At 46.3% G+C, this 16,061-nt stretch overlaps 1 protein-coding gene across 5 annotated transcripts in view; it reads right to left on the minus strand.

Moving 5' to 3' along the window:
* Positions 1 to 10,826: 10,826 nt before the first annotated feature.
* The window catches only part of Reck (reversion inducing cysteine rich protein with kazal motifs), a 76,150-nt gene continuing 70,915 nt past the window's right edge, over positions 10,827 to 16,061 (minus strand). For all 5 annotated transcript variants that reach the window (XM_052716015.1, XM_052716017.1, XM_052716016.1 and 2 more), the window contains 3 exons: positions 15,161 to 15,234; positions 13,165 to 13,320; positions 10,827 to 12,412 (listed from right to left, as the gene is read on the minus strand). In XM_052716015.1, the coding sequence (XP_052571975.1) occupies positions 12,194 to 12,412; positions 13,165 to 13,320; positions 15,161 to 15,234 (449 nt within the window). In that variant the 3' untranslated portion in view covers positions 10,827 to 12,193. The remainder of the gene's footprint in view (positions 12,413 to 13,164; positions 13,321 to 15,160; positions 15,235 to 16,061) is intronic.

Here is a 16,061-nt window from a genome sequence, read left to right on the forward strand (position 1 = left end):
TCTCTGTCTCTGTGTCTCTGTCTCTCTGTCTGTCTCTCTCTCTCTCTCTCTCTCTCTCTCTGTACACATATTTTAAAAATACATTTATTTGGGCCAGGCATGGTAGCACACGCCTTTATTCTCAGCACTTGGGAGGCAGAAGCATGCAGATCTCTGTGAGTTTAAGACCTGCCCAGTCTACATAGTGAGACCTTATCTTTAGATTTTTTTTGTTTGCATATTTTTGAGGTGGGGTGGGGTGATGTATGCTGAGTGAGTGTCGTGGTGTGTGTGGAAGTCACAGAACAACTGGTGAGAACCTATTCTTTCCTCCACCACGTGAGTCCTGGAGTCAGGCTTGGCAGCCAGTGCGTCATTAACTAGTTTATCTTCTCTTCTTTATTTGATTTTTTTTTTTTTTTTTGGTTTTTCGAGACAGGGTTTCTCTGTGTAGCTTTACGCCTTTCCTGGAACTCGCTTTGGAGACCAGGCTGGCCTCGAACTCACAGAGATCCGCCTGGCTCTGCCTCCCGAGTGCTGGGATTAAAGGCGTGCGCCACCACCGCCCGGCTTGATTTTTTTTTTTTTTTTTTTTTTTTTTTTTTTTTTTTTTTTGGTTTTTTCGAGACAGGGTTTCTCTGTGTAGCTTTGCGCCTTTCCTGGAACTCACTTGGTAGCCCAGGCTGGCCTCGAACTCACAGAGATCCGCCGGCCTCTGCCTCCCGAGTGCTGGGATTAAAGGCGTGCGCCACCACCGCCCGGCTTGATTTTTTTTTGAGGCAGGCTCTCCTGTGGCCTTGGCTGGAGCTCCTGTGTAGCATGACTTTGAAGTTCTGATCTTTCTGCTTCCACCTCCTCAGGCAGTGACTACAGGCTACATCCCTAGCTGTCCACACTCTTTGAACTAAAATGTATTGTTTTAGGTTACTGCTTGTTAGACGGTCTCAGTGTACAGCCCAAACTAACCCCACATCACCATACTCACTCGGGTGCTGGATCTCAGGTCAGGGCTGCGCCACCACACCTGGCCAGAGCCTGTAATATTGAGTTTAGATGTATCTATCCAGTAGGTCAGCACAGAGCTACACATTGAGCTCGCTCTTCCTCCCCCTGTCCATCAGATACACTTACTGCCTCCTAGCACTTCCAAACAGGAGCAGAGTGGATACTGGTGCCCATCTGACGTGAAGGACTTTTAGTGCTGGGTAGGGAGGGATTCAGACTCCGTCTGTTCCCTTCTCCCGACAAATTCCCATTGAAATAATCAAATGAACGCAGGAGGGGTCCCTATCACACATAGGATCTCTAGAAAGGTATTTCAGAGGAACCAGAACTGCAAGGCCATGAGGAAAGAGCTGAGCACAAAGGAGTCATCCGCCGCCGTATGCGGAAGAGAACTGACTCTGGGGCCGCCAGTCTCCGTCCACCTTGTTCAGAAGTGAGTTCGGAAGGAGAGGGCCAGAGACCTGGCGAGGCTAAATCCCTGCCTCTGTGGCATCTGAAGAGTCTATAGTTGGTGAGTTGTGGGCTCTGTAAACTGGCTTTGCCAGCAGCCTGCCAGCAGTGTGCCAAATAGACTTAGGCATTGTCCAAGCTCATTTCTACTAAGGACAGCTGGGTGGCTGGAGAGGGAGGTGCTGCCTAGGCCAGAAGACAGACAAAAGACAAGCCATAACAAAGGGAAGACACCAAGAAGAGAGATGAACTCAATTCATGTTTTGTCACCTAGCCCAGGCTGGCCTCAAACTAGCCACTTAGCAGAGGATGGCCTCGAACTCCTTACTCTCCTGACTCCAACTCCAATCAATTTATCAATTTTTCCTGAGGGTGTAGCTCAGTGGTAGAGTATACTCAGCATAGGGAAGCCCTGGGTTTGCCCCCCACCCCCCATTATCACTAAGCAAGCAGGAGAGTTCCCATTGTCTTCGAAGCTTGTCAGTTCTGGCTCTTACACTAAAGCTTTGTCTTGCATTTTGATTATGAGGGCGTGTGGAGCCAGCCTGTGGTCCCCTCTGTTTCTGTTGTTGATCTTTATCTATTTAACATATGGTCAGCCCAGTGCGTCAGGTCCTTTCTAATTTCCTCTTTCTCCTCCCCTACCTCTTCTTTCTCCTCCTCTACCTCTTCTTTGTGTAAAGCAGATAAGGACCTTCCCAGCGCAGAGGACCTCCCACGAGAACGTGCTTGTTACCAGGCTGCCCCTCCCTCTCCGGAAGAGAACAAACACACGAAGTGCCTGATGAGGAGCATGATTCCTACTCCATGAGTGTGAAATGCCTAGGATGCTCTACTAACAGCATGCTCTCAGCCCGCACGAACTTAGCCTTGTGTGTTGGCTGCTCCACTGTCCTCAGGCAGGAAAGCGAGGCTGAGAGAAGGAAGCTCCTGTAGGGCAAACAGCCCCCAAAGCACCTGGGCCAAGGGAATAACACAGAAAAAGGAGAGTGTGTCAATGGGCCACACTGGGGAGGAGGAAGGGTCTGTGATGATCCCCAGCCCCTGGACCCTCAGGATCTTCACACGGGTTTAGGTTCAGTAGGGGCAAAGTTGTGTGTGACTAAGCAGTCCTTACTGCAGGCCCCGTCTCCAGTCTTTCCCCCGCCCCCAAACAAGTTCCTCTCGGGTCAGCACCTGAACTAGTTACTTTTCTATTGCTTGATGTTACACCATGACCAAGGTGATTCACAAAAGAAAACACCTAATTGGGTTTACAGCTCCAGAAGGTCAGAGTCCATGATGGCGGAGCCAAGGTGTGGCGGCAGGAACAGCTGAGACCTAAGATCTCAAAGCTTAAGTGGGACACAGAGAGTATATCAGTTTGCTTCATGTACTTTGAACCTTTTTATCTGAAAATAAACATTTATGACTTTTATCATCTTGATAAGTTGACCCCACCCCTCACCCCAGAAATTAAACTCAGGGACTCATGTATGCCAAGCAAGCATTCTACCACTGAGCTATAACCCTGACCCAATAAATTAGTTCTTCTATCATTCAAAAAGATGTCTATCTCTCACTCTCTGCCTGTGAAATGTGTGTTTGATGTTAGTGTAGTCAACTTAGCTTTCTTTCAATGGTGAATAGGTTTGTTTGTCTGTTGTCGTGCTGGTGATGAACCTAGCACCTTGCCCATGCTAGGCAAGTGACCTCTGAACTGAATTATCCCCAGTCCAGGTCATCTCATTTTTATCTTTTAACTTTTTTTTTATTTCAATAAGTTCAGAAGACTGTTACTGTACACAGCAAAAGAAAACAGTTACTTTTATGATTTGTAAAATTAACCTTTGCTGGAGTAAAACTTGATCTGGATATATTTTCAAAGTGTACTGCCTACCTTCTTCATTACCAAATCCTTGATTAGAAGCAACTTCAGAAAGACGTGTCTATTCTCAGTAGTTAGGGGACACAGACTCCTCAATCCATTCCTGTTAGGAAGGTATGGCAGGAGGGAGGCTGCCGATCCCACAGCAACCACAGTGAGGACACAGAGAGCGAGCCGGAAGTGGGGGCTGGACTTCCTCCAGGAAGCTTCCCGCACCTCTCCACAGAGCACCCCCAGCAGGAGACTGAGTGTTTGAATGCACAGGCCGGTGGAGGACATTCCACTTTGAAACCACAGCCAAGGTGTGGAGTACGTAAGGTGAAATTCCATACAGAGGCAAAAGGAATGCTACTTGTTTTACTGCAGGATTATTTGTCCTAAATCCCCTGTAACTTATCGTTCTGCAAAATGTGAAATTGAACTCTGCACTGGGCCTAGTGGTGCATGCCTTTACCCCCCAGCACTCAGGAGGCAGAGGCAGGCAGATCTCTGTAAGTTCGAGGCCAGCCTGGTCTACAGACTGAGTTCCAGGACAGCCAGAGCTATATAGTGAAACTCTGCCTCAAACAAAACAAAACAAAACAAGAACTATGTGAAACCAAAGTAAGAACTTGGGCAAGTAACTTGACTCTGTTTCCTCCTCTATAAAAGAGATATTCATGTATGTCTGTGACCAAAATTCCTGAGAAGACACTTTGCAGGAGGAACTATTTATTTGGTCACAGTTTCAAAGCCTTCAATCCACAGTGGGTGGGGAGGTCATACAGAACAAAAGACAGGAAGTGGTGAGGAGTAGGAACAGGAAGGGGCTAGAGAAGTCCCAAAGGTCACGGCCCTCGTGACCTACTTCCTCTCATCAGGCCTCACTTTCTGTTGTCAATTCAAATTTAAAAAAGTGTGTGTGTGTGTGTGTGTGTGTGTGTGTGTGTGTGTGTGTGTGTGTGTTGCGGGGTGTGCATTCACTGTTGTTGAAGTTTGAAGCTCAGGGGACAACTTGCTGGAGTTGGTTTTTTCCTACCACGGGGATTCTGTGATTGAACTCAAATCATCAAGCTTGACCACAATCTCCTTCCCCCACTGAGTCATCCTCCTGCCCCACCTCCAGCCATCTTTTTTTAACTGAAAGTTTTAAGTCATCCTGACAATTTTTTTGATCCTTTTAGAATACTGAAATGCAAAATTAAAACAGATGTTTACAAATGAATAAAAATTGGACTGTGGGTAATGGTTGAGTGTGGGTTGAAGTTGGTTTCATGGTGGCCAGGTTGGAACTCTGGATCTGCTGTCTACTGTGACTCTGATCCAGGTGTTGGGACCTCACTATGTCCTTTACCTTTTCTGTAGAATGGAGATAGTGATACGTGGAGACTCTTTCTTTCCTCCCTTCCTTCCTTTCATCCTCCCTCCCTCCTTCCTTCTCTCTCTCCCTCCCTCCCTCACTCCCTTCTTTCCTTCCTTCCTTCCTTCCTTCCTTCCTTCCTTCCTTCCTTCCTTCCTTCCTTCCTTCATTTCTTTCTGTAGACAGGGTTTATCTGTGTAGCTCTGGGTGTCCTGGATCTCACTCTATAAACCAGACTGGCCTCAAACTCAGAGATCTGCCTGCCTCTGTCTCCTGAGTGCTGGGATTAAAGGCGTGCACCATCACTGCCCAGCTCACAACAGCTCTTATAAAGGAAAACATTTAACTAGGGCTGGCTTACAGTTCAGAAGTTTAGTCCATTGTCATCATGGCAAGAAGCATGACAGTGTGCAGGCAGGCAGACATGGTCCTGGAGAAGGAGCTGAGAATTCTGTATCTGGATCATCAGGCAGCAGGAAGACAGCTGGGCCTGACTTGAGCATCTGAGACCACAAAGTCCACCCCCTGTGACACACTTCCTCCAACAAAGCCACATCTCCTAATAGTACCACTCCCTATAGGCCTATGGGGGCCATTCATTCAAACCACCATAGTGAGGCAGGAAAATTCAATTCAAGTCCAGACTGATTGACACAGGGTATTTCTGATTCAAAAAATGAAGACAGCCGGGCGGTGGTGGCACACGCCTTTAATCCCAGCACTCCGGAGGCAGAGGCTGGCAGATCTCTGTGAGTTCGAGGCCAGCCTGGGCTACTAAGTGAGTTCCAAGAAAGGCGCAAAGCTACACAGAGAAACCCTGTCTCGAAAAACCAAAAAAAAAAAAAAAAAAATGAAGACCAAAAAATAAAATGAATCAATCAACCAACCAACCAACCAACCAACCAACCAACCAGCCAACCAGCCAACCAAGGAGAGGGCCCTGGATCCCTGGAACTAGAGTTACAGGTGACTGTGAACCACTATGTTGGTGCAGGGACCTAGACCTGGGCCTTCTGCAAGAGCAGTAAGCACTCCCAACCTCTGAGCCATCTCTCTACACCCCTAATGTTAAGTCTAAATTGTATCAACTGTGTGTTGTTAGAAATGCTGTGTCTGAGAATTCCATGAGATAGTTCATTTAAAATGTGTGGAATCCTTGGACAGTCTTTAGGAAATGGACCAGGAATCTTGATTCTTCTTTGTCATTTATCATGTGACAATTCTCCCAGCGGAGGTGAGACACAAAGCAGGAGCTGTCCTGTCTCAGGGGACAACTGTACAGCAGAGCACAGGGTGTTTCCAAGACTCTACATTTTGCTGTTTTTTAATACAAAATCCCGTAGCAGGTCTTTGTACTGCCTGCTCCCAGATAATGACACGGAGACTTATTAATTAGGCTTATTCCCAACTAGGTCTTATAACTTAATTAACCCCTTTATACTAATCTACATTCTACCTCTGCTCAGTACCTCATCAGTGCATCCCACTTCCTCTGTGGCGAATCCAGCTTCTCTTCTTCCCAGAGATCCTATCTCTTCCTGGAAGTCCTGCCCATCCTCTCCTTCCTAGCTATGGGCCGCCGTTCAGTTCTTCATTAACCCAACCAGAAGGTGCCTTGGCAGAGACACATCTTCACAGTGTACAGAAAGATTATCTCACAACAAAATCCCTGTGAATGTATATGCCCAACTCATTTCTAGTGGTACAAATGAGGAAATAGATGACGTCTCTGGCAGTCTAGGATAAAGCAGAGGAAAATAGGAAGGTAGAAAGAAGTGACCAAGTTACATTCACACAGCTGAACTGTAGCCGACCTTCTCACCACACCCCTTCTTTTTCTTTTTCTTTTTCTTTTTCTTTTTCTTTTTCTTTTTCTTTTTCTTTTTCTTTTGTTTTTCGAGACAGAGTTTCACTGTGTAGCTCTGGCTGTCCTGGAACCCCATTTGTAGACCAGGCTGGCCTTGAACTACAGACATCCGCCTGCCTCTGCCTGCATGCGCCACCACCGCCCAGCTCAACCACACCCCTTTCTGAGGGGGCTCGAATGATGACCCAGAGCATTGAACCCAAGAAGGAGAGAAGACTGACTACCAAAGGGTGAAGGGAAAGTATAGAGATTTATTATTACTTAATGCTTCCTTGTCAAAAGGAAAGGCGCACTAAAGAGAGAGCCGATCTTACCACCTCTGTGCCTTAGCGTTCTGACACCTGGGCCAGCGGATGGCTCAGAGATTGAGCACTTGCTCTTCCAGGGGACCTGAGTCCACTCAGCACCCATGTCAGGTTGCTTACAGCTCCAGGGGACCCAATGCCCTCTTCTGGCCACTGTGTACTCATCATATACATGTGGCGCACATACAAGCACACACATCATATTTTAAAATATTAAAAAAGAATTCTGTAGAGAAACTCTGTCTTGAAAAACCAAAAAAAAGAAAAAATTCTGAATCATATATTAATTTATAGAGATAATATATTCTGTGCTGATGCAAAATATAGTCACAGCTCTTACCACAAAGACAATAAAAGATTGAGAGGATTTTTTGTGTGTGTGTGTGTTGTTTTGTCTTTGGTGTTTGTTATTTTAGATAGGGTCTTGGCCCAAACTGGCCTAGATTCACAATGTAACCCAGGCTAGCCTGAAACTCTTGGATATTCTGCCTCAGCCTTTCAAGTACTGGAATTATAGATGTGAGCCACCAGGCCTGATTATACTATACTGTTTATAGAGAATAATGAGAAAATAAAAAAATTTAAGAAAAAACAAACATATACAGACAAAAAATATAAGAATATGTACTTTAAATTAGTGTGGAGCACGGGGGAGGGTGTATATCTCAGTACCATGTCACAGCACGTGGGCAGAGGACAGAGCACAATTCTGGAGTCGGTTCTCTCCTTTCACTTTTACGTGGCTTCCAGGAATTGACCTATTGACCTTAGGTAGTCATGTTTGAGTGGCAAGGGTCTTTACCCACTTAGCCATCTTGCCAAAGAATATGATTTTTTTGATCTGTGGTCAGGTGAATCCATGGATGTGGAATCTGTAGATACAGTAGGCTGACTATATTTAATGTTCTAAAGAATGTAAAATCTATCTCATTAATTTAATAAACATCATTTACAAATATAAACATCAAGATTTTAAGTGAATACTGCCAGCAGCCCTTAGCTGTGTCGGAGGGGCAGCGGGCGGCAATTGAAGTTCAGGTGTCAGCCCACCAGAAGGAACTCTCTGATGGGCGTGTCTTGTTTAAGCAAGGCTTGTGAGGATACAGACTCCAGAATGCGTTTTGCTTCTGTTGTGACTCTGCATGCTTGCTGCTACAGTGTATACGGTATGGGGGGTCCCCCACTACCTGTATTATAGTGTGTCTATCTCATGATTACATCTCCATCTACTGGGCATTCAATTCTGTGGATTGTCAGAAAGGTGATTTCTCCTTAAGCTGTCTCTTTCAAATTCATGGCCTATTTCCCAATAACTGTTATTACATACATACATGAATGGCCTATCTACTGACACAGAGTTTTGATGAATATAATAATACTAGGATATGTTTCATAACTAAGGCCTATTGTTCCACAAGGACTGTGAGACACTTAGGACCTGCTTTAGATCACAGCTCAGGTTGACATAGGAAAACAGTTGGATTTCCCAAGCTGCCAAGATAGCTGTATACTATTAGCTGATATAGAGCTTCAAAAGAGCTTTAGATTAGACCAGGTGCCTTGCTAATGGTTTTTTAGATAAATGTTTCCAATTTTTAATTCACAAGGACAGCTGTACTGTCTAGCTAGGCTGTAAATACTAAGACAGCCCAGTTATTGCTAGCTGGCTAATAAATAAGTCCTTGTACCTATTCCTGATCTCAATTTGTGAAAATAAATTCTGACTAGTCAAGGCTACAGAAAAAAAAATGGACTCTATACCCCCAAATGAGGACTGCAGGTGTTCTTGGATAATTAGAACTCATATTGCCTGAAAAAGTTAGTCGGGATATATAAACTGTAAAAAGACATGACAGGACAGAGCAATGTAGGGGAGCAACGAGAAATAATAAAGAAGTGAAACCATCAAGAGAGAGTGTGTCAGATTACTTTTCCCTAACCCCCTCAGATAACAAAGTCTTAGTTTGCACTACACTGTGGACTTTCCCTTTGAGCCCTGTCTGCAGCCAGGAAGCTGGTTCTTCAAGGGTTGTGACAAAATACTGCAAATTAAATCAGCTGTGTATTAACGGAATAATTCATCATGACCAAATAAAAACTGAGGTATAAAGATGAAATAATAACAAGAAATATGTTCATATATATGTTCCTTGGATCCCACCTGGTGGAAAAAGAGAACCAACTCCCACAAGCTGTCCCCTGTGAGACATGGCACACTTGCACCCACACACAAGTTAAGTGTAAAAATTACATTTACAATTTATAAAATTAAGGACTTGGAGCAAAATATAATATGAGAGGATTCTTCTGATCTTCCTGCCTTCGCCTCCCAGGTACTGTAATTGGGATTGGATTTTTTGAAATAGGAGAGAGACCTGAGGAATGAAGTGAGGCTGTGGAACAAGAGGAGTCTATTGCTTGTCTGGAGATAGAGGAGCATACAGCAAAGCCAGAATGGTCTCTTCCTTCATGGAAAAAAAAAGTGTTTTCCCATCAAGACTCTGGTAAGTAGAAACTGCAGAGATAAACAAAACCAGGTTGTGTACTGAAGTGTCGTTTGTGGCCAAAGTAACAGCCCTTTGCCATTTACCTTACCTACACTGCAAAGCTTGGCTTGGCTTCGGCAGCAGTACAGCCCCTTGACTAAGCCGATTACAGCCTTGCTCCCCTTGGCCAGTAACTAGTCTAGTGTGGGAGTTTGACCCCCGTCTTTGCCATAGAGAAACAGTCGATGGATGTGGAAAATTTTCTGATAAATAGTTCTTATCCATTAAAGCCATAGGTGATAAAAGGGAAGTCACTGTGGCTCATGTCACCTTTCTTCATGTTTTGAAGACTGAAGGTCTGTGGACATGGCTGCATCACCCACGATATAGATCTTTCTCTCAGCCAACCTGTCTTCCTCCTGCAAGCCTTTCTCCCACATTCTCAAGCACTCCTTGCTTGAGTAAACTCCGGGGCATAGGAATCTCTCCCTCAGCTTAGTTCTCTGCCTGCAGATCTCAAGATCTCTGCTGGGGCAGGGGGAGGGGAGGGGCTTCCGGCAAGAGCTGCACTTGCTTGGGTGCTGGGAAGTCATTATGATCTGTGCACAAGGCAACTGGGATGTCCACTTTAGTTAGCATCAGGGCCTTTAAGGACATTATCCCCCAAGCTAACCTGTTTCTATCACCATTTTGGGGATTCTTGTGATGATACCCCCAGAGCAGGACCAACTTTAGATCTCTCCATTCATACATTCCCTCACCAAACCTAACCCCTGACGTCCTTCCCAGGCTACAGCATTCCTGCCTTCCTAATAAAAATCCCAGTCAGTCCTGGCTCTGGATCTGTCCTCATGAGGGAAGACCTCAGTGGTAAGCTGCATTAATCAAGGTACCCGTCGACCCTCCCCATGACACACACAGCACCACAGGAATACTTTACATCCCCACCCCAAATTTTTGCTCAGGAGGAGCCACGTGACTTGCTCTGGCCACCGAAATGTAGGCAGAAATGACTGGCACTTGTGAGTAGAGACTCAGAGGCAGGCCGGGGCTGTCTCTGCTCCTTCTGTGAGGACACGGGGAAGGGACCTGGAGTGAAGATGTGTGAGAAGAACCACGGCTGCTGCAGTGGATGAGTGACACAAACCTGACTGGCTTCCATGCACTCAGCCTGAGTAATCAGTTAATAATTTAGTAAGTTAATCCAGTCCTCATCGGGAGCCGCTCCAGACCCACACTCCAGAATCATCTACCCCCAAATGTACCCTGGAGCTGGAACATGAGGCCAAAGGAACAGACCTGCCTGGTTCTGTCTTGGCAGGCCTGAAGCTGGAGTCTGCACCTGATTCTGCCACTGCCTGCCCTCTGGCTGTGCCTGGGTGTTCAGTACAGCTGTTTTACTCTCCCAGAGGCCTTGGCTTAGGATGATGCCATCCAGAACCTCTCACCATCCAGTAAAGACACAACTCACTTGAGGGTGAGAAACAGTTTCAATCTGAATGTCCACATTACCCGGAAATACACATGATCATATAAAATGACTTTTATTAAAATAGAAAAGCTTTCTAGTGTATTGCTGTAAACTATATATAGAATACATATATAGCATATTGTGGTAGACGATATGTAGAATGTATATACAGTATAGTCTAGTATGCTGACATGTAGACAGAAATTGGCAATTCCAACAGAGGCCACATTAACATCAGCACGGAGACTCTCTGAAAGCTTTAAGTGCCCACTTTTCAACAACATTTTGGTATAATAAGCATATTGCTATATTTCAGAGAGTACATGTAACACTGAAAAATACTTCATGTAAAATCTAAGTTCAGGTGCATACAAACAAGAAGTATTACATTAATAGCTTATTTCAAACTGTGAAACATTCAAAGTATCCAATTTCTTAGACAACATGCAAACATTTTAATACTTAGCCTGACATTTTAAATATATAAACCACATTCTTTATAATTCTATATAAAAAGAAAGACAGACACTTATCCATACTGTGCACATCACAAAAAGCAAATGTGTCTTCATGAACGGAAAGTATGGGGCTAACACATATGATTGTCATTTTACAAATATGGCTATTCACCTTCTTCACAATAAAATTAAAAAAATCATGTACTATTTACATGAACTACTAATTATCTTATTTTTTGGCAATTATATAGTAGCAGCAACTGGTTTAAATCTGATATTTAAACTCTGAACTTGGTGAGTCCTGATGAGTGTATCTGGCTAATAAACTGCGTGACACAAGATGCTGGGATGCAGGGGACTGCCCCCATTCCCAGGCACAAACCGGCAGGACTGAGAGGACCACTCGCAAGACAAGTGCATGAGTGTCACTTGGTCAGCTGGGCCTTTGCTAAGCACATTGGAGCCCTGTCTCAAATGTCTATGGAGTCAGCCTGTGATCATTTCGAAGAAGCTTTCTCTCCTTCCACGTCGTCCATCACAGCAGTGGCTCTGCACTGAGCCCTCAGCTTCCAGACACAGGAACAAGACACTGGCAACCTCAACACTTAGAGGAACTCGGAAGATATTAGGACACGGACCCGACAGCAAAGGGGCCTCCTTCTATAAAGTGACCGTCTCATAGGTCAGTGACGGTAAATTCGCTTTGGAGAAGGGGCCTTCTCTACTGAGCAAAATGTAAACTGTGGCCCCGTGGCCTACCAGCAAGAGATCTCCACTACACTGGGAGAGCCTAGTTTATCATTTTAAAATCAAGGCAAAACCCCCTAATATTGGCAGATTAAAAAAATACTGTGTGGTGCTCAGAGGTGACACACGCTTTTGCTCGGCCACCAGCTAGCAGTCCTGAACGTCTTTCACAAGGTCGGACAGCCGAGTCATGGGATACTTTGCGGTTTCTGTGAACACTCAGAGACGAGTCCAGAGCAAGTGTGCGGCGAGGCCCAGGCTGAAGAGGAGCAGGGATTGGCAGGGAGGCCTGGCCCCATCAGCAGAGGATGGGAGGCTTCTGGAGACTTGCACCTGGGAAATGATGAGGGCAGAGAGAGGGACATGGGATGCCAGAGTGGGGCTGTCCGAGTTGATGAGAGACTCAATTTTCTCTGCTTCCTTATTGCAGGCTTCAATCTGCAAGGGAAAGATCCTTTCAATAGAAAATCTCAGAACCTTGAGACGCTCCAGTCAAGCAAATTCCAGGCACATGTCCCAGGCGGAATGGCCACAGAGGCAGCTTACTTCCCTCTGCCCTTCCTGTATAGTCAGTTACAGTTACAGGTCTTATTCCGCACACAGAAGAGCATTAATGGAAAGCAGAAACTCCACGTCAACTACCCTAGTCAGTCAACCATTTTTGGTTTCGCACAATACCATACACCATACACTGCCTATCTCCCTAGAGACAGTGATCACAGTCAGTTAGACAGTCATAGGGAATGCTTTTACTTCTGCTCTAAGGTGAGGATGGAAACAGGTTTGGAACGAGGCAGCTGGAACTGCTTCTGTTCACCCCTTCCACGAGTCCTCACTACTTTCTTGTGAAACTTGGGCCCAGAGTGAGGTTCCAGGAACTCCTGATCTGCGAGGAAGAAAGACTTAGGGTCTTGAGACTGACCCTGAAGGGTCCTCCTCCAGTGAGACCGGAGGCTTCGGCTCGGTCACTGCCTTGCCCCTGCCAGTGTCTGGCTCCTCATCTGCACAATGGCGGGCTGGACTTAGTGTGCCCAGCCTCAGCCCCCCAGAACAGACTCTTTCCTCCTGCCCTTTCCAACTTCAAAAGTGGTCCTGTTTCCTCTCCCTTCCGTCCTTTCCCACCCCCACTCTAAGTCCATCAAACTCTAAAGGGTGAGATGGCTGCATAGTGAGTGTGTGCCGGACCCCACCTGCAAAGCTTTTGGGTGATGGTCAACAGGAATAATGAGGATCACAATTTCCGATTCGATGCTCAGGTATCCAAACACATCACACTGTGGGACAGACACGTGCATGCGGACCTTCTGCAGGATCTCCAGAACTGTCACCGGCTTCTTGTTCGTCACCTAGGAGACATTTCCAGGGACTGAAGGGGACCCCTCCTGCTGCCCAGGTCACTCTGCTTCAGCTGCAGCTCACTGACCGGTGCTCAGCACCAGGTCTGGCTCTGCCGCTCAAATCCTGTCGCCCAGGGTCCAGTGCAATGGGGTTGGGCCATCCGTAGAGGTTTGCAGCCAAATTAACCCCACCAGAGTACTTGGGTTTGAGCAGGGTCTTGCTACAGAGACCAGGCTAGCTTTTTCTTTCTATTTATCTATCTATTTATTTGTTTGTCTGTCTGTCTATCATCTATCTATCTATCTATCTATCTATCTATCTATCTATTTTGATTTTTCAAGACAGGGTTTCTCTGTGTAGCTTTGGAGCCTGTCCTGGAACTCGCTCTGTAGACCAGGCTGGCCTCAAACTCAGATCTGCCTGGCTCTGCCTCCTGAGTGCTGGGATTAAAGGTGTGCTACCATCACCTGGCTCAGGCTAGCTTAAACTCTGACCCTCTTGCCTCAGCCTTGCTAGCTCCATGGTAATCCTGTACGAGCATACCCAGTTCAGAAGTGCTGTTTATTTATTTAAGTTCTTTCTGTGTTTGAAAATAGGGTCCAAATCAAGGATGGCCTTGAACTCTCTATGTATATGAAGATAACCTTGAAACTGCTCGTCCTCCTGCCTCTACCTCCAAGAGCTAGGATATAGGCCTGCATGCTCCACCTATCTACTTATGTAGTGTGTGTGTGTGTTATGCACAAGCCAGAGGTCAATCCTAGATGTCATTCCTCAAGAGCTATTTTTACCTCCTTTTTAAAAAGTATTTATGCCAGTGGTGGTGGTGCACACCTTTGATCCCAGCACTCAGGAGGCAGAGGCAATTGGATCTACATGAGTTCCAGAACAGCCAGGGCTACACAGATAAACTGTCTCAAAAATTGTTTTTAATTATATGTACATATATCTTGTATGTATACATGTACATGTGTACAGGTACCAGGGAGGCTGGAGTTAAAGGTGTTGTAAGCTGCCTGAGGTGCTGGGAACCGAATTTGAGTCTTTTGAAAGAGTAATAAGTGCGAGAGCACTTAACCACTGAGCCATCTCACCTAGTTTTTCTAAGACAAGGTCTTTCATTGGCCAGGAGCTTGCCAAGGACCTGAGTCTGAATCACAGAACTCACGTAAAAGTGTAAAAATTCTGCAAGTGGTGGGACATACTTTCGATCTCCACTGAGGAGGCAGAACTAGGAAGACCCCTGGGGCTTGCCTGCCAGGCAGTCGGCTGAATAAGAGAGATCCAGGTTGCGTGAGAGCTCCTGTCTCTAAACACAAGGCGGAAGTGACGGAGGAAAGCATCCAGCCGAGCTCTCTCCAGCCCCAGAAGCACTTCTCAAAAAGCAACTGCTCTGAACTGGAGGGCACAGGGAAGAGAAGTCCTGGGGAAACAGGTGTCTAAACAGACAGGACGGACTCTCTAGGTAGTGGCAAGTTCATCCCTAGAGTCCTGGCTCCCCAAAAGGGAGCAGTGGGGAAAGGGAAAGGGAGGACGGACGGGGAGACAGCTCCCCAGGGGGATGGATGAGGATGGGTGCAGAGACCATCTGGATTTCTACTATGGCTGGTCACCTGGCCCTGAGCATGCAAGGTGGATTCCTAAGAAAGGGCCTGCAGGGAGGAGCACAGGTCAGGGGTCAGCCACCCTGGGGGTCAACCCTTGCTCTACTGATTATGAACTGTACGGCCTTGATGGAGTCTAGGGGCCAGGTTCTTTATACACAGGGACAATACATTTTGCTCTCCAGGATTCCTGAGAAGTTTAGCAAGGTGCTTTCAACAGTACCTAGCATACGAAGCAAATTACCTTAGCAATAGTGTCCAGCTTTTCTTTGTCAAATAAAACCCGTAACATCCCAGCACACAATGGGCAACAAGCACCTGGAACAGAAACCATTTTTGTGAGTTCGGAATTAAAACAAGAAGAATCCAAAATGACTGGCGAAGTGGCCAGCTTCACTACGGCCATCACCTGTCCTTACTGATGATTCTAACTCCAGCTGTGCTCGATGACCAACCCAGGATCCTAACATCTGTGTTTATGGAAGTCATTCTTCCATCCCGACACCCTCCTCTGGTGATGCTCAGCGTGAGGAGGCTGTGGAGTCACGGCACGCCAACTGCCCACTTCTTATCTCATGCTCTGATCCTGCCCAGCAGCTTGTGCTGGCCTCTGTTTTTCTGTCTGCACAGGGAGCTTTGGATGTTCTGAGTGCTTGCTTCTCACGTGATTTCCAAACTACCCTAATCTATTTAAACACCATACATAGCAAGGGATGCGACAGTCAAATCGTATGCCACATTTAACAGAGTTCATCACCCAGTTCACCAGCAGCCTTTCCACCAGGCCCTCACCAGCTCTTCACTCGGCTTCACCAGGCAGTTTTGACTTGACAGTTTGGTCTGCAGGGAACCTATGTCCCCTCCCTTGGAGTGTGGTCTCCAGGAGGGAAGAGGCTTCATTTTGTTCACTGCTGGGTCCCTGGTGCTTAGAAGAATGTTCTGACACAGTGGAGGATCAGTGATCCTTGGTGAGCTACAGATGGAGACTCGGAAGGCCCAGGGTAGCCTGGAGGAGCAGGCTTGGAATGAAAGCTCTTCCTCTGCCTGTCTCACTGATGAGCGTGAGTGTAACCCACACGACCACAAACACTGATGCTTACAGCTGTCTGTGTGAACAAAGCCTTCTGGCTACACAACTAAGTCAA

The sequence above is a fragment of the Peromyscus californicus genome, unplaced genomic scaffold (assembly GCF_007827085.1).
Source record: "Peromyscus californicus insignis strain IS unplaced genomic scaffold, ASM782708v3 Scaffold_5__1_contigs__length_169319896, whole genome shotgun sequence".
Lineage (NCBI taxonomy): Eukaryota > Metazoa > Chordata > Mammalia > Rodentia > Cricetidae > Peromyscus > Peromyscus californicus.